Source organism: Globicephala melas, chromosome 5, assembly GCF_963455315.2.
Source record: "Globicephala melas chromosome 5, mGloMel1.2, whole genome shotgun sequence".
Classification (NCBI taxonomy): domain Eukaryota; kingdom Metazoa; phylum Chordata; class Mammalia; order Artiodactyla; family Delphinidae; genus Globicephala; species Globicephala melas.
Window position 1 is genome coordinate 118977919 of NC_083318.1, and position 25706 is coordinate 119003624.

General features: G+C 43.4%; 1 protein-coding gene across 4 annotated transcripts in view; it reads left to right on the forward strand.

Moving 5' to 3' along the window:
• MAML3 (mastermind like transcriptional coactivator 3) overlaps positions 1–25706 on the forward strand; it is a 628299-nt gene that overhangs the window by 427850 nt on the left and 174743 nt on the right. For all 4 annotated transcript variants that reach the window (XM_060299743.2, XM_030845121.2, XM_030845120.2 and 1 more), the window contains one exon: positions 18259–19767. In XM_060299743.2, coding sequence (XP_060155726.1) covers positions 18259–19767 — 1509 coding nt within the window. The remainder of the gene's footprint in view (positions 1–18258; positions 19768–25706) is intronic.

A 25706-nucleotide genomic window follows, 5' to 3' on the forward strand; every position in this document is an offset into this window, starting at 1 on the left:
TTTTCCTTTAAAATAGTTATGGAGTGCTTAACCTGTGTAAGATACTGAGAAGACAGAGATATGTCTAAATCAGATTACTAGTTGGGCTTGCCATAACAGAGTAGCACACAGGCTAGGTGGCTGAAACTTCAGGAATGCATTTCTTTACAGGTCGGAGAATAGAAGTCCAAGATCAAGGTGTCGGCAGGGTTGGTTTCTTCTGAGAACTCTCTCTTTGGCTTGTCCATGGCCGTCTTCTCCCTGTATCTTCATATGGTCTTCTTTCTGTGGGTATCTGTGTCCTAATTTCCTCTTTTTATAAGGACACCCATCAGACTGGATAAGGGCCCCCCATAGGACCTCATTAAAGATCCTATCTCCAGACGCCCTCATGTTCTGAGCTGTTGGGGGTCAGAGCTTTAACATACAAATTTGGGGAGGACACAGTTCACGTTCATCGTGAGCACTGGCTTCATAGATTTTTACCACCTTGGGGTACCTCTGGGGTGAATGTGGACTGTTGCCATCTGCCTGGGAAGGTTATTTGCTAGAAAGGTTGGGTAATAGGTGTATATTTTTGTCAAGAAAGGGGCATTTTGGAATTGACTGTTGTTTCTGGGGCTTGGACTAGGCTATTATTTTGGGAGTTCCACACCCCCAAGAATAAACTCCTGGAGGACGAAAGTTGAGAATGTGGTGGTGATGGCCAACATTACCAAACTCACTGGAAATTCCCATTCTGAAACCACTAGTACGTGGTTAACCCCAGGAAATTCAGTGGTCATGTGTCCAGTTCCTACCCAAGAGATGAAAACATCAGATGCAAAGGTTTTTCTCTGAGCTTCTCTGCTCGTCGACTTTCAGGACTGGGAGAACTCTGTGGACCATAAGAATCTGGTCTTCTAGCTTCAGATTGGACATAGGAGATCTAGGCTTCCACTCTTTAAAGGGCAAAGAAAGGGTCCACCCGGGCTCAGCCTCGGTCACTCCCTGTGCGTAACTGAAATCACTGGCCATAGTGAGGCTGTGGGGAAGAGGCTGTGTAAGTGACTTTGACTGTTGCTATAACAACAGTACCTCCGTCTAATTTCTTTTGAAAGATGAATTTCAGCTGGTGGGATGAAGCCAAGCAGCTTCTCCCCACAGATGAAAGCTCGGCCGACAGTCTTAGGAGCCCAGCTGTTTATGGGTTGAGTGCGTGGTGCCCTGCCTGCCTCTGCCCACTGGAACATTCTCAGAGCCAGTTAAATCATACCCGTGTTTGCCTGAATGTGAGAAAGCGCCTCTCTACACGTGGGCCTCGTCACCCACGGAGGATTCATCCTAGAGACAAAAATCCTCTCCTCCAGCCTTGTTTCCTATTTGTGAACAAAGTTACTCCAAAGATGTAAATAACGGCGATCCCTTTGCTGGCAAATGAAGGCAAGTCCCTTAGCTTTCAGCTTTGGGGTAAAAACCTGCTAAGAAATGGAGGTATGGGAGTCAGATGCCATCCAGAAATAAGAAAAATGTCCTGTTTGCTCATTAAGATGGTGTGTGTGTGTGTGCGTGCATGTGTCCGCGCCTGCATGTGTTTGCGCCTGTGTGAAAGGGAGAGAGAGATGGAGAATTCTCTTCCAGGAGGGTAGCTCTTACCTTTGCTTTCTGTGAAAGCTTCAACTGCCCGAGGAAGCGCAGCGCCTGCCTCTTTGAGGGAAACAAGAGGCTTTTTATAGACTAGGAGATGTTATTTCGATACTTTTGTTTCCAAAGGGAGATAGCAAGTGCTGGGATTTTATTCAACAGCTGTGTTAGGACCAGGCACAGTGGGCTATTTGCATCCCCTGAACTGGTGTGGGGCTTCAGTGCCATGGAGGCACTCCTGGAAAGGGCTAAAAACAAAAAGGAGAATTTCTCGTTGAAAAAGAAGGGACATGTTGAGTAAACACTGAAATAAAAATATTCTTGATTCCTACCCAAGGGAGAGAAAAGTACTCGGCCTTCCTGAAGTATTTCTCCTCCCGCCTCCCTCCTCCCAGAAAATAAACAGATTGAAACCTCATGCTTCGTCCCAATATGCCTGTTCTTTGGTCTGAGCTGTCGGTGTAAGTCTCCAGCTGTGAAGGATGTAGATAAGATCTGATCTTTTCATTTGCCCTCTTCCTCCCTATGGTTTTTCCCTTCTTCTTCCCTGACCTCCTTCGCTGTCATTTCTTTACAGCTCTAAATAAAATGCCATTAGGAATTTCAGGTTGTAATACAAGGTCACGCATACAGGCGTGTTTGAGTAGATAAAGTATGCGTGACTTCTAGTAGGAGATATTCCTAAGGAAATTGTTTCTTGTCCTTAAAAATAAATGTAGTGTAATGTGTGTGCGTGTGCGTGTGTTTATGTATCTGAAAAGACAGAGCAGTTCAGTGTCAGATTGTTGTATTCTGATAGCGACTGGCAACTGCAGATCTCAGCGGAGTTTTTCCTACCGAAAGCTACTGAATAAAGGGAGCTGCCACCGGGATACACACATCTGCTCCCTCCTGAAGTTTTCAGCTATCATCACTTCTCAAACACATGCTAAATTTACAGAGCAACATCCTTCTGTGTAGAGGGACACAACACTTTTCTGTGAATCGGGCAGCTCTGACTCAAAAACATGAACACATCCTCCTAAGGGCCGTCACGACACAGGTGTCTAAAACACTTTCCCAGAATTTCTAAGCAAGGTTTGCTCGTGTTTGATCAGAACAGGTGTCATCAGATGCAGAACAGCCCAGTAGGTGAGAACGCAGATGTGAGAGGTAGATGGAACCAAGTAAGCCTCTGCTGTGTGTCCTGGGACAAATGACCATCCTCTCTGAGCCCATTCCTCATTCGTCATAGGGGTATTGTGAGGATTAACCAAGGTAATACAGGTAAAGCATTTAGCTTGATGTCTGGTACTTTAGAAGTTCTCAGCCAATTACAATATTAAATGCCAATCTTGAAATATTTAGTAAGCAGTGAACCAAAGTCTCTAGTAAAAACTTCGAAGTTTAGAGCTTTCTACTGATAACTATGTGCGGAGATTTGAAAGTCATATAACCTTGGCATTTGCAGGGATAACAGTCCCGGTTTTAATGAGTAGCTAATAAATTCATTGAAACACCAGTTTGGACTACATGTATGGAGCATGTGAAAAACCTCATTAGTTCAGATATAAAGAGTACACAGAATTCATGTGACTTGTAATGAACATATACTTTATTCATTCAACTGAGAGAAAGCCAAGAGCCTCTATGAACATTCATGTATTTGGAAATATGGAGATTTGAGGAGATCTTGGGACTTAAGTGTTTCTCAGTGTCAAGGACCTTGATTGCCACTGCTGCTGTTGTTTTATGATCCATTCTCAATGTCTCGTTGTGGATAAAGTTGGTTCAATTTAGGCATAACTGAAGGATAAAAGCGTCCCTAAAAATTCAGCCACACACAAAAGATTTAAAATGCTTTTAAAGAGTCTCTTATCTTGGCAGCTCGCAGCTGGAATTGGGTGGGCATCCATGTTCCAAACACTGAAAAGAGGTATGACCACTCTTGTGTGTACATACCTAAAACTTCTTAGGAATAGAGTTTTAAATCTGGCTCATAGCAAAAAGGAAAACGATCATGGTCATTTATAAAAATAAACTCAAGGTCCTGTTCCCCTTGGGCTGGGGGTTCAGCAGTACCCCAGCATTCCCTTGGGCCTCTGTAGTTGAGGGTTCAGATGCTTTCCAGGAGGGCGAGGCCCCTTCTGCGATGATCCTTTTCTTCCTGGAGCATTTCAGAAGAGAGTTTTGTTGTTGTTGTTTTTTGTTTGTTTGTTTTATTTTGTTTTGGCCCTGCCGCGAGGCTTGTGGTATCTTAGTTCCCTGACCAGGGATTGAACCTGGGGACACGGCTGTGAAAGCGCTGAGTCCTAACCACTGGACAACCAGGGAAGTCCCAAGAACAGAGGTTTTTAACTGACATCCGCTCCGGAGACCCGTCATTTCCTACTGACTAGGTCCAGAGAAGCTGTATCTATCCTGGGATGGTCACAAGCAGAGGTTTTAAACTCTTGGCTCTCAGGGAAATTGTGTGTGTGTGTGTGTGTGTGTGTGTGTGTGTATTTAAATTCATATGACTTTTATTATGTAATAAATTTGTTTTCTCTCTAAAATGATCTTAGGAGTATATAAGGCTGACAAGGTGTATTTCAGGATTTGTGATAAGAGATCTCTTTTTTGTGTGTGTTGTGCTACCCTTCATGTAGATCCCCTTTAAACAAACATACTCAACTTTTGTCAATATATAGCTGACATGTGTTCACTTTCTGATGTGGTCTCTGTTTTGGGGAATGAATCCATTCCTTTGCACCTGGCACACAGGCATACAGCACACCCTCAGTTCATGAGGAATGAAAAGATAAAAAATAAACGTTTTCATGCAAAGTCTTGTAGAAATCCAGCGAGCTCCTGCAGTATTCAAGATCCTCTGCGCTTTGAAATCTAGAGCTTTGTTTCTTAGTCCTGTTGATGAGCTGTCCCAGAGTATCACCAATCAACTCAGGAACATTTGATATTGACATTGGGTTTGTGTGTGTGTATATTTTTTTAATCAAACAAACAACTTCAGAATTTCAGGACTCCGACAGAATTGTTCTTCTAGATCAGAATTTCTAAAAACTGGGGATGCTAGACCAACTACCTTAGGGAAATCAGAGGGTTTTATTATATTTCTTTAGATGCCTGTGCTGCCAGCGTGTGTCCCAATCTGGGCCCTACCTTGGGCAACTAAATCAAACTGAGAAAGTGGCACCAAGAAACCTGCATTTTTAACAGCCTCTCAAGTCACTTTAAAGTCGGATAATCACTGGTCTAGAAGATTGAACCTCTAAATAAACCTCCAAAGATCCTTTATAAGAACACTTAAATCTAGAAGACACTTCGGGAACTGTTTCGCACACTATTCATATTCTACTAATTAAAATATCTAACACATGAGTATTCTGGGTCACTCATCAAATGCATTAAATAAGCAAATCAAATTTATCTGTGTGGAGGAGGGGCTTCCGGGAAGATGGCGGAGGAGTAGGACGCGGAGATCGCCTTCCTCCCCACAGATACACCAGAAATACATCTACACGTGGAGCAACTCCTGCAGAGCACCCACTGAACGCTGGCAGAAGACCTCAGACCTCCCAAAAGGCAAGAAACCCCCCACATACCTGGGTAGGGCAAAAGAAAAAAGAATAAACAGAGACAAAAGGATAGGGACGGGACCGGCTCTAGTGGGAGGGAGCTGGGAAGGAGGAAAGGTTTCAACACGCTAGGAAGCCCCTTCGCGGGCGGAGACTGCGGGTGGCGGAGGGGGGAAGCTTCGGAGCCGCGGAGGAGAGCACAGCAACAGGGGTGCGGAGGGCAAAGCGGGAAGAGATTCCCGCACAGAGGTTCAGAGCCGACCGACACTCACCAGGCCGACAGGCTTGTCTGCTCACCCGCCGGGGCGGGCGGGGCTGGGAGCTGAGGCTCGGGCTTCGGTAGGAGCGCCGGGAGAGGACTGGGGTTTGCGGCGTGAACACAGCCTGCAGGGGGTTAGTGCGCCACGGCTAGCCGGGAGGGAGTCCGGGGAAAAGTCTGGACCTGCCGAAGAGGCAAGAGACATTTTCTTCCCTCTTTGTTTCGTGGTGGGCGAGGAGAGGGGATTAAGAGCGCCGCTTAAAGGAACTCCACAGACGGGCGCGAGCTGCGGCTAACAGCGCTGACCCCAGAGAAGGGCATAAGACGCTAAGGCTGCTGCTGCCGCCACCAAGGGGCCTGTGTGCGAGTACAGGTCACTATCCACACCCCCCTTCCGGGGAGCCTGTGCAGCCCGCCACTGCCAGGGTCCCGGGATCCAGGGACAACTCCCCCGGGAGAACGCACGGCGCGCCTCAGGCCGGTGCAACGTCATGGAGGCCTCGGCCGCCGCAGGCCTGCCCCGCACTCCGTGCCCCCCCCCCCCGCACTCCGTGCCCCCCCACCCCACCCCGGCTTGAGTGAGCCAGAGCCGCCAAATCAGCGGCTCCTTTAACCCCGTCCTGTCTGAGCGAAGAACAGACGCCCTCCGGCGACCTACTCGCAGAGGCAGATCCAAATCCAAACCTGAACCCTGAGGGCTGTGAGAACAAAGAAGAGAAAGGGAAATCTCTCCCAGCAGCCTCAGAAGCAGTGGATTAAAGCTCCACAAACAACTTGGTGTACCCTGCATCTGTGGAATACATGAATAGACAACCAATCATCCCAGATTAAGGAGTGTGGATGAAAGGCTCTTGGTGCTGCAGCCAGGAGTCAGTGCTGTGCCTCTGTGGAGGGAGAGCCAACTTCAGGACACTGGTCCACAAGAGACCTCCCAGCTCCACATAATATCAAACGGCGAAAATCTCCCAGAGATCTCCATCTCAACACCAGCACCCAGCTTCACTCAACGACCAGCAAGCTACAGTGCTGGACATCCTACGCCAAACAACTAGCAAGACAGGAACACAACGCCACCCGTTAGCAGAGAGGCTGCCTAAAATCATAAGTCCACAGACACCCCAAAACACACCACCAGACGTGGACCTGCCCACCAGCAAGACAAGATCTAGCCTCATCCACCAGAACACAGGCACTAGTCCCCTCCACCAGGAAGCCTACAGAACCCACTGAACCAACCTTAGCCACTGGGGACAGACACCAAAAACAACGGGAACTACGAACCTGCAGCCTGAAAAAAAGAGACCCCAAACACAGTAAGATAAGCAAAATGAGAAGACAGAAAAACACACAGCAGATGAAGGAGCAAGATAAAAAGCCACCAGACCTAACAAATGAAGAAGAAATAGGCAGTCTACCTGAAAAAGAATTTAGAATAATGATAGTAAAGATGATCCAAAATCTTGGAAATAGAATAGACAAAATGCAAGAAACATTTAACAAGGACCTAGAAGAACTAAAGATGAAACAAACAACGATGAACAACACAATAAATGAAATTAAAAATACTCTAGATGGGATCAATAGCAGAATAAGTGAGGCAGAAGAACGGATAAGTGACCTGGAAGATAAAATAATGGAAATAACTACTGCAGAGCAGAATAAAGAAAAAAGAATGAAAAGAACTGAGGACAGTCTCAGAGACATTGGGACAACATTAAACGCACCAACGTTCAAATTATAGGGGTTCCAGAAGAAGAAGAGAAAAAGAAAGGGACTGAGAAAATATTTGAAGAGATTCTAGTTGAAAACTTCCCTAATATGGGAAAGGAAATAGTTAATCAAGTCCAGGAAGCACAGAGAGTCCCATACAGGATAAATCCAAGTAGAAACACGCCAAGACACATACTAATCAAACTGTCAAAAATTAAATACAAAGAAAACATATTAAAAGCAGCAAGGGAAAAACAACAAATAACACACAAGGGAACCCCCATGAGGTTAACAGCTGATCTTTCAGCAGAAACTCTGCAAGCCAGAAGGGAGTGGCAGGACATATTTAAAGTGATGAAGGAGAAAATCCTACAACCAAGATTACTCTACCCAGCAAGGATCTCATTCAGATTTGATGGAGAAATTAAAACCTTTCCAGACAAGCAAAAGCTGAGAGAGTTCAGCACCACCAAACCAGCTCTACAACAACTGCTAAAGGAACTTCTCTAGGCAAGAAACACAAGAGAAGGAAAAGACCTACAATAACGAACCCAAAGCAATTAAGAAAATGGGAATAGGAACATACATATTGATAATTATCTTAAATGTAAATGGACTAAATGCTCCCACCAAAAGACACAGATTGGCTGAATGGATACAAAAACAAGACCCATATATTTGCTGTCTACAAGAGACCCACTTCAGACCTAGGGACACATACAGACTGAAAGTGAGGGGATGGAAAAAGACATTTCATGCAAATGGAAACCAAAAGAAAGCTGGAGTGGCAATTCTCATATCAGACAAAATAGACTTTAAAATAAAGACTATTAGAAGAGACAAAGAAGGACACTACATAATGATCAAGGGATCGATCCAAGAAGAAGATATAACAATTGTAAATATTTATGCACACAACATAGGAGCACCTCAGTACATAAGGCAAATACTAACAGCCATACAAGGGGAAGTCAACCGTAACACATTCATAGTAGGGGACTTTAACACCCCACTTTCACCAATGGACAGATGATCCAAAATGAAAATAAATAAGGAAACACAAGCTTTAAATGATACATTAAACAAGATGGACTTAATTGATATTTATAGGACATTCCATCCAAAAACAACAGAATACACATTCTTCTCAAGTGCTCATGGAACATTCTCCAGGATAGATCACATCTTGGGTCACAAATCAAGCCTCAGTAAATTTAAGAAAATTGAAATTGTATCAAATATCTTTTCCGACCACAGCGCTATGAGACTAGATATCAATTACAGGAAAAGATCTGTAAAAAATACAAACACATGGAGGCTAAACAATACACTGCTTAATAACGAAGTGATCACTGAAAAAAATCAAAGAGGAAATCAAAAAATACCTAGAAACAAATGACAATGGAGACACGACGACCCAAAATCTATGGGATGCAGCAAAAGCAGTTCTAAGAGGAAGTTTATAGCAATACAATCCTACCTTAAGAAACAGGAAACATCTCAAATAAACAACCTAACCTTGCACCTAAAGCAATTAGAGAAAGAAGAACAAAAAGAACCCAAAGTTAGCAGAAGGAAAGAAATCGTAAAGATCAGATCAGAAATAAATGAAAAAGAAATGAAGGAAATGATAGCAAAGATCAATAAAACTAAAAGCTGATTCTTTGAGAAGATAAACAAAATTGATAAACCATTAGCCAGACTCATCAAGAAAAAAAGGGAGAAGACTCAATTCAATGGAATTAGAAATGAAAAAGGAGAAGTAACAACTGACACTGCAGAAATACAAAAGATCATGAGAGATTACTACAAGCAACTCTGTGCCACTAAAATGGACAATCTGGAAGAAATGGACAAATTCTTAGAAATGCACAACCTGCCAAGACTGAATGAGGAAGAAATAGAAAATATGAACAGACCAATCACAAGCACTGAAATTGAAACTGTGATTAAAAATCTTCCAACAAAGAAAAGCCCAGGACCAGATGGCTTCACAGGCGAATTCTATCAAACATTTAGAGAAGAGCTAACACCTATCCTTCTCAAACTCTTCCAAAATATAGCAGAGGGAGGAACACTCCCAAACTGATTCTTTGAGGCCACCATCACCCTGATACCAAAACCAGACAAGGATGTCACAAAGAAAGAAAACTACAGGCCAATATCACTGATGAACATAGATGTAAAAATCCTCAACAAAATACTAGCAAACAGAATCCAACAGCACATTAAACGGATCATACACCATGATCAAGTGGGGTTTATTCCAGGAATGCAAGGATTCTTCAATATATGCAAATCAATCAACGTGATACACCATATTAACAAATTGAAGGAGAAAAACCATATGATCATCTCAATAGATGCAGAGAAAGCTTTCAACAAAATTCAACACCCATTTATGATAAAAACCCTCCAGAAAGTAGGCATAGAGGGAACTTTCCTCAACATAGTCAAGGCCATATATGACAAACCCACAGCCACCATCGTCCTCAATGGTGAAAAACTGAAAGCATTTCCACTAAGATCAGGAACAAGGCAAGGTTGCCCACTCTCACCACTCTTATTCAACATAATTTTGGAAGTTTTAGCTACAGCAATCAGAGAAGAAAAGGAAGTAAAAGGAATCCAAATCGGAAAAGAAGAAGTAAAGCTGTCACTGTTTGCAGATGACATGATACTATACATAGAGAATCCTAAAGATGCTACCAGAAAACTACTAGAGCTAATCAATGAATTTGGTAAAGTAGCAGGATACAAAATTAATGCACAGAAATCTCTGGCATTCCTATACACTAATGATGAAAAATCTGAAAATGAAATCAAGAAAACACTCCCATTTACCATTGCAACAAAAAGAATAAAATATCTAGGAATAAACCTACCTAAGGAGACAAAAGACCTGTATGCAGAAAATTATAAGACACTATAGAAATTAAAGATGATACAAATAGATGGAGAGATATACCATGTTCTTGGATTGGAAGAATCAACATTGTGAAAATGACTCTACTACCCAAAGCAATCTACAGATTCAATGCAATCCCTATCAAACTACCACTGGTATTTTTCACAGAAGTAGAACAAAAAATTTCACAATTTGTATGGAAACACAAAAGACCCCGAATAGCCAAAGCAATCTTGAGAACAAAAAACGAAGCTGGAGGAATCAGGCTTCCTGACTTCAGACAAAGCTACAGTAATCAAGACAGTATGGTACTGGCACAAAAAGAGAAAGATAGATCAATGGAACAGGATAGAAAGCCCAGAGATAAACCCACGCACATATGGTCACCTTATCTTTGATAAAGGAGGCAGGAATGTACAGTGGAGAAAGGACAGCCTCTTCAATAAGTGGTGCTGGGAAAACTGGACAGCTACATGTAAAAGTGTGAGATTAGATCACTCCCTAACACCATACACAAAAATAAGCTCAAAATGGATTAAAAACCTAAATGTAAGGCCAGAAACTCTCAAACTCTTAGAGGAAAATATAGACAGGACACTCTATAACATAAATCACAGCAAGATCCTTTTTGACCCACCTCCTAAGGAAATGGAAATAAAAACAAAAATAAACAAATGGGACCTAATGAAACGTCAAAGCTTTTGCACAGCAGAGGAAACCATAAACAAGGCCAAAAGACAACCCTCAGAATGGGAGAAAATATTTGCAAATGAAGCAACTGACAAAGGATTAATCTCCAAAATTTATAAGCAGCTCATGCAGCTTAATAACAAAAAAACAAACAACCCAATCCAGAAATGAGCAGAAGACCTAAATAGACATTTCTCGGAAGAAGATATACAGACTGCCAACAAACACATGAAAGAATGCTCAACATCACTAATCATTAGAGAAATGCAAATCAAAACTACAATGAGATATCATCTCACACCAGTCAGAATGGCCATCATCAAAAAATCTACAAACAATAAATGCTGGAGAGGGTGTGGAGAAAAGGGAACCCTCTTGCACTGTTTGTAGGAATGTAAATTGATACAGCCACTGTGGAGAACAGTATGGAGGTTCCTTAAAAAGCTACAAATAGAACTACCATATGACCCAGCAATCCCACTACTGGGCATGTACCCTGAGAAAACCATAATTCAAAAAGAGTCATTTACCAAAATGTTCATTGCAGCTCTATTTACAATAGCCCGGAGATGGAAACAACCTAAGTGTCCATCATCGGATGAATGGATAAAGAAGATGTGGCACATATATACAATGGAATATTACTCAGCCATAAAAGAAACAAAACTGAGTTATTTGTAGTGAGGTGGATGGACCTAGAGTCTGTCATACCGAGTGAAGTAAGTCAGAAAGAGAGAGACAAATACCGTATGCTAACACATATATATGGAATTTAAGAAAAAAAATGTCATGAAGAACCTAGGGGTAAGACAGGAATAAAGACACAGACCTTCTAGAGAATGGACTTGAAGATATGGGGAGGGGGAAGGGGAAGGTGTGACAAAGCAAGGGAGAGGCATGGACATATATACACTACCAAATGTAAGGTAGATAGCTAGTGGGAAGCAGCCGCATAGCACAGGGAGATCAGCTCGGTGCTTTGTGACCGCCTGGAGGGGTGGGATAGGGAGGGTGGGAGGGAGGAGATATGGGAAGATATGTATATATACAACTGATTCATTTTGTTGTAAAGCAGAAACTAACACACCATTGTAAAGCAATTATACTCCAATAAAGATGTTAAGAAAAAATTATCTGTGTCTTCATATGCTTATTATCTGCTGGTCGAATGAGAAGAAAATAACCATATGAAAATTTATATCGTTAAACCAAATCATCTTCTGGTTTGACCAGAGCAGATCAGAATGACCAGAATGTTCTCTTGGAGCCTCTAAATTAGTTATAGCATCTGCAGGCTGAGATTCCAATGGATCTTTAATTCTTGGGAAATACTTGAGTCTCTAATATTTGGTGAAGGAAGTTCACTCACACTTTTGGTTGGAGGGGGTGCTTTGGCAGGTGAAAACCACTTGAAACCTTTGTAAGGAAATTTACAATTCAACTATGAAAACATCCAGCATTTTGAGTTCACATCCATGTCAAAACACTTGACCTTGGTAATGTTATATAAAGTCTCTGGGTTTCAGGTTCACTTTTCCTTTCCACGATGCTCTTCATGTGCTCTTGAGTTGGTCTCAGCATAGGTTTCCTGGACCCTTAGAGTCCTCAAAAATCTTATGGAAGGGACAGTCTATGAGCCATCTCCAGCATTTTAAAATAACCAAAATAAATTGTACATTTATTCAGTTGTCATTAAACACCATACAGGCCAACATTTTCAAATGCCTGCTTTAGGGATCTTGTTACACAAACTGAGTGTGGTTGTTTGAGAAATCTTTTTAGTTTTCATTCATTCGTACAATCTTATGAAGGAAAAGGCAAGCCGTTATGGTATGATGTGTACGAGGATGCCTTGGGAGCACATAGAGGGTCTCCAAGATTTGAAGGTGTGGGGAGGGGCTGTCAAGAGAGACTGTATAGAATGTAATGTCTAAACTGAATGGTGATGGACGAATAGAATTGGTCGGGTGAAGAAGTTGGGTGAGAGTATAACATATACAAAGACTCGGAGAGACAGAGAACAAATGCCATGCATCCCGACTATGGCAAATCATTAAGTGTAACTGAAGGTTTAGAGTTGCTTGATGTTGGAGGGCCAGTGGAGGGGAAGAAGGTTGGAGGTGACAGCTGAGACTGGAGAGCCAAGCAGGGAGTGAGGATTAAGTTGTGGAGGGTTGGTGTGTGAGCCTTAGATGATGCTGACGACAGCAGACAGCTCCAGAGGAGCTGCAAGTGAAGAATGGGTCCACATTTTTTTTTTTTTTGCGGTACGCGGGCCTCTCACTGTTGGGGCCTCTCCCGTTGCGGAGCACAGGTTCCGGACGTGCAGGCTCAGCGGCCATGGCTCACGGGCCCAGCCGCTCCGCGGCATGTGGGATCTTCCCGGACTGGGTCACGAACCAGTGTCCCCTGCATCGGCAGGCGGACTCTCGACCACTTCACCACCGGGGAAGCCCTGGGTCCACATTTTATAAAGAAAATCACAGCCACAACACAGAGAATCGGTTAGAGAAGAGGCAAGACTGGAGCAGAGAGGCTAGTCAAGAGCTGCTACAGAAATCATGAGAGCAGTGTTGATGATCTGAACCAAGGTAGGGGTGTCGGGGGTGGAAAATGAGAATAAAAATCGTTAAGGATAAGAACAGATAGTCCTCAAAGTGTAACTGGTTTGGGATGGTGGGGAGAGGGTGGAATCAAGTAAGGATGAGTCCTGAAAACAGTCTGAAAGAACTTTATCACGATTAGCATGGGAGCCCAGGGCCATTGATGAAGGCATGACTGTGCTTCACCGCCCGCATGAATCAGGAGTGTGGGCCATGCAGTCACACCTGAGTCTGAATTTGAATCCGGGTTGAGCGCCCGCCCTTCCCCCCAACCCGCAGCTCTGTAATCTGGGACACAGTGCTTAATCTCACTGTACCTAAAATTTATCCTCTGTAAGTGGTTCTAATAAATCCTACCCACCTTTTAGAATCATTAGGAGTAAGAGACAGGAATCTGATAGTTAGCCCCAATATCGTCTATCCTAAAATCTTCATTATTTTAATAGTAGGACCATCATTTTTCTTCCCAAGCTCCGTGATTCTCCCCAATTTCATTCAAAGTCTGGGACAAGTCAATGAGAGTTTTGTTGTTGTTGTTTTTTTTTTTAACTTACTAGCACTGCTAAGAGTCTAAAGGAAGAAAGAATATCTTCATCATGGACACACTGGCCCAGGGGACCCGTTAGAATCTGCTGGGAATGTCTGCAGAGGCCTAGCTATCTTAGCCATGTGCCTCCTCGTTCTGGGTGTCATCCACCCTCCCCATTCCACCTCCTCCGAAACACTGCCCTTTTCTCTGTTGAACCATCAGACCAGCACATGACCTGCCCCAAAGATCTGCTATGAGGATAATATACGATCCTATGTAAAAGTGCTTTAGAACCCCAAAGGCACAGCTGTTCTTATTACTACTGGTCTGGGTGTCATATCACCACTCCCAAACCCATTCTGTATCTCCCTGCCTCTAAGTCTCTCTCTCTGTCTCTCTCTCTCTGTCTCTCTCTGTCTCTCTCTCTCTCTCTCTCACACACACAGACACACACACACACACACACACACACACAGTTTGACAGAAACACAAGCCATCAAGCCACACTATAGGCAAGAGACTCGTGGTGGAGCCACTGTGGAGGAGGAATGGTTTCCCTTAGAGTAACTGACACATGAGAGCGGCCCCCATTGTACTAGGCAGGGGATGAACAGCAACTTCAGCTCCTGGCACCACAGCCTCCCTTAATGGGAGAAAACATGTGTATGTAATAATACAAGAATACCGGCACAAGGAAGCTGAAGTCGGTCAAGAGTTCCTGTGATCCTTCCACAAGAGCACAGATTGTACTAAGGAGGCTTCCAGCTTTGGGAGGCAGAAGGGCCAGGGACTTCCTGAGATAAGGCTCTTCGGAATGAGACCCTGACCTGAATCCTTGCGGGGATGGGGCGTCCCCAGGACATTGCCCCGTTCTCATGCTCACTGAGCACAGTGCTTGCAAGTTCCTCAGCCCGCAGGTCCTATCTCCTCCTGCCCACTCTCCGTCTATCTCCCAAGAGAGGATCAGGAGAGAGTTAGACTAGCAAAGGATGATGAGACACAGGAGGGATGCTTAGATGGCTCAGCTATTTTGGATACAACTAAAAACTATAACATGGTTTCAGTGTATCTTCCATGATGTCTTTCTTATATTTCCAACGCTGGTACAGGAAATATATGTCAAGATTTGGGTTAAAGGGGCCAGCAATGGAGAACTCTAGGCCCTGAAGGAAAAGGAAATACTCAGTAGCTCCATTCAGGTTGCATCCTGGAAATGTATTTGATTTGAACCTCAACCATCCAGTGCTGTTCCACAGTCTAGGACACAAATACATTAGCACTTGGACTCAGGCTTGAATTGCAAATTTGATCTTTTGTTGTTCATATTTAAAAAGCTATACAAGGTGCTTGGAAAACGTTAGGCTTTTGCAAGCTAGGGAACAGAAGTATTATCATTTTACCTATTTGTTTTTAGAGATCCAGAAACTAATCTATCTCAGCTACAGTTGTGACTATTGATATCACTGCATTTTAAAAAATTTTAATTGTGTTTTTAAAATAGTAATAGCTGAGGCTTAGTGGGTGCTTACACGATACCAGACATGAAGCTAAGTGCTTTCCATATTACTTCATTTAAGTTCATCCTCACAGTAACTATAGGAGCTAGATATTATTAACCCTTTTACAGATAAGGCATCCAAAGCTTAGGAGAGTTTAAATAAGTTTTCCAGGATTCATTCATTCAACATGTATTTATTATCTACTTTGAGCTACTAGGGGCCCAGTAGTGGAGTAACGCAGAAAAATCCCTACCTTCATGTAACTCACTTTCTAATGGAGGGTATCGTAGCTAACATTTATGAAGTACCAGAAAATACTTATATGTATTAACTCTTAGGTAGGGGTTCTTGGGTTTGAAGCCAGGCTTTCTAACTCCAGGGCCAGTAGGGCTGTTTCTGTGTTACTGTTACTATTACTGTTCTGTGTTACTATTCCTTTTTTTTTTTTAACATCTTTATTGGAGTATAATTGCTTTACAATGGTGTGTTAGTTTCTGCTGTATAACAAAGTGAATCAGCTATACATATACATATATCCCATATCTCCTCCCTCTTGCGTCTCCCTCCCACCCTCCCTATCCCACCCCTCTAGGTGGTCACAGAGCACCGAGCTGATCTCCCTGTGCTACTGCCCTATTGTGACTCACCCACCTAGGCCTGCTCTGCTGATAAGAGGTGAGGCTTGGTGTTCCCAGCCAGACCTGTCTGTCTCCATGGTCTCGGCCACCACTGTTTTCCAGCGGAACAAACAGAGCATTTGCCTTTATTTCTCCATCCTGCCCCGTCCATTTCATGGCCTAGAACAGAATCGTGGACCTGTAGTTTTAAAAATAAAGTCAGGTTCATTTTTAAGACAAGTGCCTGTTTTTTTAAGGTTAATATCCCTGCAGGAGGTGCCGAGGGCCCCGAGCTTTACTTCCTTTAGACCCTGAAGCTGTCATATCTGAACTTGCCACTGTGTGTTGGAGCTACATTCAAGTATCTGCCATATCTACGATCAGAACCACGGTTTCCTGGTTTGTTCAATAAATAACGTAATTTTCAAAAATAATAATAATAATGAATAACGTAATTTTCTAGCAGGTTCTACCTAAGATGATGGATTGAGCCAGATCTTGTTTGAAGTCAAATCCCAGTGTGTCCCAGTTGGGGCCTTGTTTTCGGAAATTCAGGAACACCTACCAAGCAACTACAGAATGTTTGGTGATTAAAAATAGCAAGTTTAGGAGCAAGGGTTCCACTGGATTTTTACTTAAGAACCTCTTTTGTTTCCTTTTAAAATGGAATTCTCTATTCCATTTTACAGTAGCACTTCTTAGAATCCCCCAGATTGTCTCCGGAAGGGTTTTATTCTACAGGTGGCGCCTGGGGAGCCTTCCCAGTTCCATGTGTGAGTGCAGCGCCAGAGGGGAGCCTGCCCCTCTCCCCCCTTGCTCCTGTGATACGCAACCCCTCTGGCAAGGATAGGAGAGTGCCCAAGGGGGGCTCTTCTGCCTCTTCCCTCCTTCCCCAGGTCACTCTGCCTTGTACCTTCAGCTCTGCAAAGTTACTGAAACCTCTGTCTAACCCAGTTTGCCTTCCCTTTGTCGTCATCCACCAAGCGTTTCCCCCGGGCTTTTCAAAGGAGTCCAGTTAAATGGACACAGCACTCTCCGGGGTGAGAGATTCCATTACCAGGAATGTAGAAGCTCAAAGTCAAGCATTCTTTAATGTCAATGGAGTTGCCTCCTGCTCTGATCCAAGCTCACCTCCTTCAGCCCCTGTGAATTAAACAATAGAATCATTCATTTTTGCCACTATTAACCACTGCTATGAACTTGAACTGAACACTACCTGCAGCCCCACAGATACACAGTAAGCAAGTCAGCCGTAGTCCTTCTTGGAGCTCACTAAACAGACACTTAAGCAATTGCCCCAAAGTATGGTAGAAGCTATGATGGGGAAGTAGAGGTTGCTTGGAAAAACGTATTCCAGGATTTCCAACCCAGTGCAGGTGGGTCAAAGGAGGTACCTATTGTAGTTGGGGTGAAGGGATGTGAGAGAAGATTTCCTAGAGGAAGTGAAGTCTAAGCTACAACCTGGAAGATGAGTGGCTGTTACCAGGGGAAGGGGAGAAGTATGTTCCAAGAAAAGAAAACAACATGTACTGTGCCTTGGAAGCAGAAGGAAGCTTAAGACCAAACAATGAAGAATCCCAGCACTTAGGAGAACGAAAGAAGAATACATAAGAGACTGAGAAAGCACAGATGGAAAGAACGAAGGAGATCCAGAAAAGTGTGGTATCGTGGAAACCCATGGAAGCACACTTTTAGAACAGAGCAGGCTACTGTGTCACAAAGTGCTGGGAGGTCAAGTAAAATAAGAACCAAAACGAAGTTTCTGGTTATGTTAACCATTAATCTTCATTTCTGTGTTATTCAGTAAATGTGTTAAATTCCGTAATCTTAGAGGATTTTCAGTGTTCTTTAAAGTATTGTTGATTTAATTCCTTAACGTTCTCAAGTCAGATGCGACAAGAACTTAAGATAGGTTTTAGCACCTTTCTAGAGCATGACACATTTTGGTCCAAGTCTCACACGTAGCATTCATTTGAAAAATAATAATATGACGATGCTTCCCAATAGGAGAGTTATTGCCTTAACTCTTTCTTTCCTTTTGTTCCACCCTCCAGTCTTTAGTTTGCTTTCTATCTCTTAGCCGTGTGAGTGCTGCTTTTGGGCAAAACCTTTTCCCGTAGAATTTGAATTGAAGCCTGGCCAATTTTGAAATTAGAAGTATAACATCTTTCTGATGTGTTCTAAACCATTTAAAAATGAGTTCGTCGCAATGCATACCACCATGCTTAATGAGTAAGTAAACCATGACTTGGAGATTTAGTCATTCTCTTTCCTGTTTCTTTTCCAGCTCCAAGAGACTGTGAAAAGGAAGTTGGAAGGAGCCCGATCACCCCTTAATGGAGACCAGCAGAATGGTGCTTGTGACGGGAGTTTTTCTCCAACTAGCAAGCGAATACGAAAGGACATTCCTACAGGGATGGAAGCCATCAACAATTTGCCCAACAACATGCCACTGTCTTCGGCTTCTCCTCTTCACCAACTTGACCTGAAGCCTTCTTTGCCCTTGCAGAACAGTGGGACTCACACTCCTGGGCTTCTGGAAGATCTGAGTAAGAATGGGAGACTCCCAGAACTTAAAATTCCTGTGAATGGTTGCAGTGACCTGGAGGACAGCTTCACCATCTTGCAGAGCAAGGACCTCAAACAAGAACCTCTAGATGACCCTACTTGCATAGACACATCAGAAACGTCTCTTTCGAATCAGAACAAGCTGTTCTCAGACATTAACCTGAATGATCAGGAGTGGCAAGAATTAATAGATGAACTGGCCAACACAGTTCCTGAAGATGACATACAGGACCTGTTCAATGAAGACTTTGAAGAGAAGAAGGAACCAGAGTTCTCGCAGCCGGCCACGGAGACCCCCGTCTCCCAGGAGAGCTCCAGCGCGAAGAGTGACCCATCATCTCACTCTCCTTTTGCACACGTCTCCATGGGCTCTCCCCAGGCCCGGCCTTCTTCTTCTGGCCCTCCCTTTTCTACTGTCTCCACGGCCACCAGTTTACCTTCCGTGGCCAGCACTCCCGCGGCCCCCAACCCTGCCGGCTCCCCAGCAAACTGTGCTGTCCAGTCCCCTCAAACTCCAAACCAAGCCCACACTCCAGGCCAGGCTCCCCCTCGGCCTGGGAATGGTTATCTCCTTAATGCGGCCGCCGTGCCAGTGGCTGGTTCAGGGTCGGGGCCTGGGGCTGTGCCCGGCTCTGAGCTGTCTCCGGCTGAGCAGCTCAAGCAGATGGCGGCCCAGCAACAGCAAAGGGCCAAACTCATGCAGCAGAAGCAGCAGCAACACGCAAATCAGACTGCAAGTTGGTCTCCTTTAGGGCCTCCATCCAGTCCCTACGGGGCAGCTTTCACTGCGGAAAAACCAAATAGCCCAATGATGTACCCCCAAGCCTTTAACAACCAAAATCCTATAGTGCCTCCGATGGCCAACAACCTGCAGAAGACGACCATGAATAACTACCTCCCTCAGAATCACATGAATATGATCAATCAACAGCCAAATAACCTGGGTACAAACTCCTCAAACAAACAGCACAGTATTCTTACTTACGGCAACACTAAGCCTCTGACCCATTTTAATGCAGATTTGAGTCAGAGGATGACGCCCCCGATGGCCAGCCCCGGCAAAAACCCCCTGATGCCCTACATCCAGCAGCAGCCCCCGCAGCCGCAGCCGCAGCTCCAGGCCCCCAGGGCACACCTGAGTGAGGACCAGAAACGCATGCTTCTCATCAAGCAGAAGGGAGTGATGAATCAGCCCATGGCTTACCCGGCGCTTCCATCCCACGGTCAGGTAAGTGTGAAAGTGGGACGCGCTTGGGGGTGCTCTCGGCGTGCGTTGCAGACCGTCAACGTGCGATGCTCCCCGTGCTTCAGTGGTAGGGGGTTAATCGCCTGTGGAAATCCTTCCTACATCGCCTCATGTAGTTAGCACATTTGTTTGAGCGGTTTTTTCCTCTTTTTCCTAAGAGATGGGGAAAGGCGGCACAGGATGCTTGCCTGTATTTGAATGCCTGGGAATAGAACAACTTTTATTCTGGAGAGCAGATAAGAAAGCGAAAATGACATAACGTGCTCACTAGGAAGGAAGCAGGCTGTCGAGGTCCCATGACAGAACGTGGTTCTCCTCCTGTAGCTTCTCTCCCGGGTCATGCGGTCCAGGACTGGGGATGGCGGGAAGGCCAGAGCGTTTAGGGATCTCTACAACCGTCTGAGAAGGTTCTGAATGACCTTGGCCTGTCTCACTGAATTATGAATCATGGAAATTTGGATTCTTGACGTTCAAAGGTGGGAGAGTTTTCTGTGTTTGCAAAGGGAAGTGGAGGATAGATTTTTGTAGGACCGTGTAACGTTTTAACATTTGTTAATGTACTAGCACCATTAGAAGCTGTTTCAACCTCGTGACTTGAGAGTTTAGTAAAACCTCTCCAATTCGTTCAGCTCTGATTCGGGAGAATTTGATGATGACCGTCTCTTAGTGCTCTATTAGGTCTCCTCTTTCCCACTTTCTTCATGACACCCTGGTATCGGGGTGTAGAGCTCTCAGGGATCCATGGTAAAAATGAGTGGCAACCATTGGGGAGTGGACTCCCATTGACAAGCATCGGCTCTCCTCACCCTAACCAGTGTAGCAAGCAGCCAACCCTCCTTTAATTTAGCACGTCATCTACCTGGCAGGGCGCGAAGGGAGATCCGCGGTTCTACTGATCTTACCCCGACATGGGTGAATTCATGAGCCATCGTTTTATTGCCAACTGCTGTCAGTTGTGTAGGCACAATTCTGCGCCTCAGTCCTCCCTGGACGCCCACATTTGCATTGCAGTTGGAGACTTTGCAGGAAAGTCTTTGCTTTAGGGGCCCTTGTGCAAACGGGTCCAGACTAGTGCTTGGATATGCACCCACAGGGGGATGCACTGGGAGCGCTGGGAAGAAAGGCAGGCAGATCTTGCATCACCAGGCACTGTTTGCATCTGCGTCTCCCTGTGTGCGCCCTCCCCCAGCCCCCCACCCCACCTCCCCAAGCCTGAGGGAGGCTGCAGGGCTGGAGGCGGTGCTGGCCTGCAGAGACAGGCCTGAGCTCTGTGGCTTGATGCTTGTCCTTCACAGCCCTTCCAACCCCAGAACCTCATAGTGGTTTCTTGTCTGCACATGCTGACCAGCTCTAGAGAAATTCTGCCTGGAGAAATAAAACTATAGCTTGGTTGACATCAACGGCAATCAGTCGCTGGTAGAAAAACATCATGGAAATGGGAACTTGTATGTCTTATCTTGGCTTCATTGAAACCCTATATACCATTGGAAAAAGGCAGCATTTTACACATTTCAATATTAAGTTCTGAAGCAGGCAAGAATATAGGCAATACACAAGGATGTTTGTTGTAGCCCAGAGGTTTATGAGATGGCAGGCTGTCAGAATGGTCTGCTCTTAATCTTAAGGCATCTCGTGCTTCTACATCTGCTGTTTTTCACACCAGCTACGGTAGAGTCCTTCCTCCAAACCAGACCAGTGGTTCCAACTCTGCAGACATGTGGGTGCAACGTAAGCCAGCCTCACTCCCCACCCTCACTTAAATGTCTTTTGAAATTTGCCAGCTTGGGACGAAGCTCCTGTCTTTGCTGGAACATGAATTTTGAAGGTGCTTGTTTCAGGTCCTTATGCTTGCCTGGCTATGAGTAACCAAAGCCTTGAGCTGCAGAGGTCATGTTGAGAAAGGGCTCAGTCAAGTGATGAAGAAACAAAAGTGATGGTTTTCTAGATTAAACCTGTGAGCTCCTCCTTTCCTCCTTCCATCTCACGAGGTGCTTTCAGTATGGACAGAATCTTCCTTATTAGAATAATCATTTCTTAACCTCATAAAGGACCATCAAGCAAAGCATGCTTTTTAATGAAATATTAACTCACCACTGTTTGAAACAGGCTTTGACATACATATATAAACATGTGACTATCTTTTTGCAAACATACCATTTATTTCATGCTTTTATCTGATTGTGGAGAAGTATTGACACAGCTCTTGGAATAGTTAATTACACTCTACGGGAGTACATTGCACAAATACAAGCGTGAATTACAGGCAAGATATAAAGTATAATTATACATAGGTATAGTTCGAATTTGTTTTCTGCTGTTGCTAGTGAAAATTCACTTTACTCTTTCTTGGCCACAAGGACCATGATGAACACTTAGTTTTAATGAGTAACTTGAGCACTGAAGCCAATAACACTAGAACATTTATTTCAAGATAATTTTCTTATACAGATGTTTACTTATTTGGGACATTTGCAGCAAAAGCCATTTCTCTCGGGAACAGATAGAAATTCACTCTGTTCCTGGAGGTTTTGAGAAAGAGGGAGCCAAAAATAGAGAGAAAAAAAAAACCAACTTATTTCAAAATTTTGAATATGTTTTATCTGATAGTTCCACTTCTCAGAATTTACATATTATTCCTTATAATTAGAGAATTGAACAAAGATTTATGTACAAAGGTTATGCTCATGGTTTTACTTATGATTGTGAAAATTAGGACCAAAATAAGCATTTTGGAAAAATGAATAATGTACATGAAAATCATGCTATTAATGAATGATTAATCACATGGAAATGCACAAAGTATGAGTGAAAAGAGCAGATCAAATAACAGCTTGTATGTCACAATCCAAATTATGTTTTTTAATAGGTATAGAAAAATACTGAATAGCTAAAATATTAAGAATGGTGTTTCTGGTATTAAGTATTAAGAGAGAAGTATTAATGGTATTAATGGTATTAAGAATGGTAAAATTATGAGCGATTATTGTTTTCCTTTTTATACTTTTCTTTCATTTATTTGAGTATTTATTGTGTTTTTCTTTTCATCTTTATTGGAGTATAATTAATTTACAATGTTGTGTTAGTTTCTGCTGTACAACAAAGTGAATCAGCTATATGTATACGTATATTCCCATATCCCCTCCCTCTTGAGCCTCCCTCCCACCCTCCCTATCCCACCCCTCAGGGTGGTCGCAAAGTGCCCAGCTGATCTCCCTGTGCTATGCGGCTGCTTCCCACTAGCTACCTATTTTACATTTGGTGGTGTATATCTGTCAGTGCTACTCTCTCACTTCGTCCCAGCTTCTCTTTCCCTGCTCTGTGTCCCCAAGTCCCTTCTCTATGTCTGCATCTTTATTCCTGTCCTGCCACTAGGTTCATCAGTGCCGGTTTTTTAGATTCTATATATATGCTTTAGCATACGCTATTTGTTTTTCTCTTTCTGACTCACTTCACTCTGTATGACAGACTCTAGGTCCATCCACCTCATTACAAATAACCCAGTTTCGTTCCTTTTTATGGCTGAGTAGTATTCCACTGTATATATGTGCCACATATTATTTATCCATTCATCTGTTGATGGGCATTTAGGTAGCTTCCGTGTCCTGGCTGTTGTAAATAGTGCTGCAGTGAACATTGTGGTACATGTATCTTTTTGAGCAATCCTCTTTATACTTCACTTAGTTTTTTAATGTTTCATCATACATGTATGTTTAATTCTACCACTAGGAAAAAAATGTTTTTAAGGAAGGAAGATACCCTATATTTTAAATGTTTACATTCTGCTGATTTCTTTTCAAAAAATCCTTAGTTATCCAATTTGCCAGTAGGATGGAGGTGACATCATTACTTTCTATTCATTTACATATATGAGTTGTGAATCCCTGCTCTAGAAGATAGTTCAAACCCCTTCTCCCCACACTTCACTCTCTTTTCCTTTCTCTCTCCACATCGCCTGTCGTTCCTTACAATCTTCTCTTAATTCATATGAAAATCAGCTAAAATAGTGACAATGAAAATATTAATAAAATTTCCACCATTATAAGCTTTCAACTCTTCTCTGAGTTATGCTCTTGTTATTATTTCTTTGATCATTTCTCCCTTCCCTTTTCTCGTTTTCCACTTTCTAGAACTTCTCTTCATCATGTATTGGACCTTCTGAATTGCTCTCTAATTTTTAAAATATGTGTTTCTGTGGTGAAACAACCAGAACTTACTTTGGTTTGTGTCTATTATCTTTTCCTGATCTTGTTTCTCAAAGACAGGACCTCTCTCCCTCTGTCTGTCTGTCTGTCTGTCTGTCTGTCTCTCTCTCTCTCTCTGTTTTTACTAATTTTTGTATAGTACAGAACGCCGTGTCTTAAACATAAGGATGTTTCATTTGACGGCAATGATCAAAGTTTGGACCAAAAATATGCTCACAGTTGATTATCAGCTCCAATGGGGAGAGCGTTAGCACAGATAACACAGAGCTGCCATTGAGATCAAATAGAAGAACTGGAAAGGCAAGTCTAAAAACAATCCTTTGATAGTAGGTGGTTATCTTGAACCAGTGGAACAACAATGAGATTGCTGGGATGGCAAACTCTGTCTCTGTGTCCCACAAGTGAAAAAACAATGGAGCAACTATGAAAGAAGTAAAGCAAAAGCAAATAACTACTTTCTGGTCAAGGAAGGGTACAGGGATACCCAGAGCCCAAGAATAATTCCTATGGGGAAGAGTGGAAAGTGAATGATTTCCAAAATGTGATGTTAATTTTTACTAGTTGCAATCATAGGACTAGATAAATCATAGACACTTTGCTACTTTATTCTTCATATGTGTGTTTTCTGTGTGTGGCTGGGTCTATCATAATGAGTCCCTATGTGCTTATATTTTACAGAATGTTTTCCCCTTTCAATTTTATTTGACCAAAATCTCTTGGGTCTCCTGTGAGGTATATTATAAGCTTTGGAGCCATAAAAATCTCCAGGGAAGGACCAGAGCTCCAATATTCACAGACATCATGGAAATCTCTTTGAAGATACATTTTTCTTAACCTTAAAAACTTGGTGCCTCTTTGCTTAGTTTTTGTAAATTCTGTATTGTTTGTTTTATCCAAATAATACACGACCTAGTTCAGAAAATCAAATAGTACTGTAAGGCTTATCATGGGAAGCAGCAGCCCCCCGCTTCCTCCCCTCCATTCTAATTTCTGCTTCCCAAAGGCAGTTGCTTCAGTTCATGAAGTTGTTTTCTCTTATTTATCTCCATAAGCTGCTGTTCCTCAGTATTTCAATTGTTCGATTCTATAAAAGACGAGGATTTAACTCACTTACACTGCCTCTCACAAACACCCCCCTCCACACACCGCCTCTCTTTTTCTCTTCGCATACTCTCAGTAGAACTCAATATATCACAAATTATGATTTTGAAGGTATTGCATATTTACATGGCTGACTTTTGCGTAGTGCCTCACAGTTTAGCTACGTAGTATACTATGGTTATATTTCCTTTCTTGTATAACCTTCTGTTTTCCCTGGAATTTATAACTGCCTCTTTTTTTTTTTTTTTTTTTGGCGGTACGCGGGCCACTCACTGTTGTGGCCTCTCCCGTTGCAGAGCACAGGCTCCAGATGCGCAGGCCCAGGGGCCATGACTCACGGGCCCAGCCGCTCCGCGGCATGTGGGATCTTCCCGGACCGGGGCATGAACCCATGTCCCCATGCCTCAGCAGGCGGACTCTCAACCACTGTGCCACCAGGGAAGCCCTAACTGCCTCTTTTTTTAATTGGTGTTATCTCTGTACCTACTTTCAGTCTATCCTCAACCCTTCTGACCGTTTACAACTTTCACTATGATCAAGTACATCAAATATTCTATTTTTTATTATTTTCTTTTTTTCTCTTTCTCCCTCTTTCTCTCCTTCCCTCCCTCTCCTCCC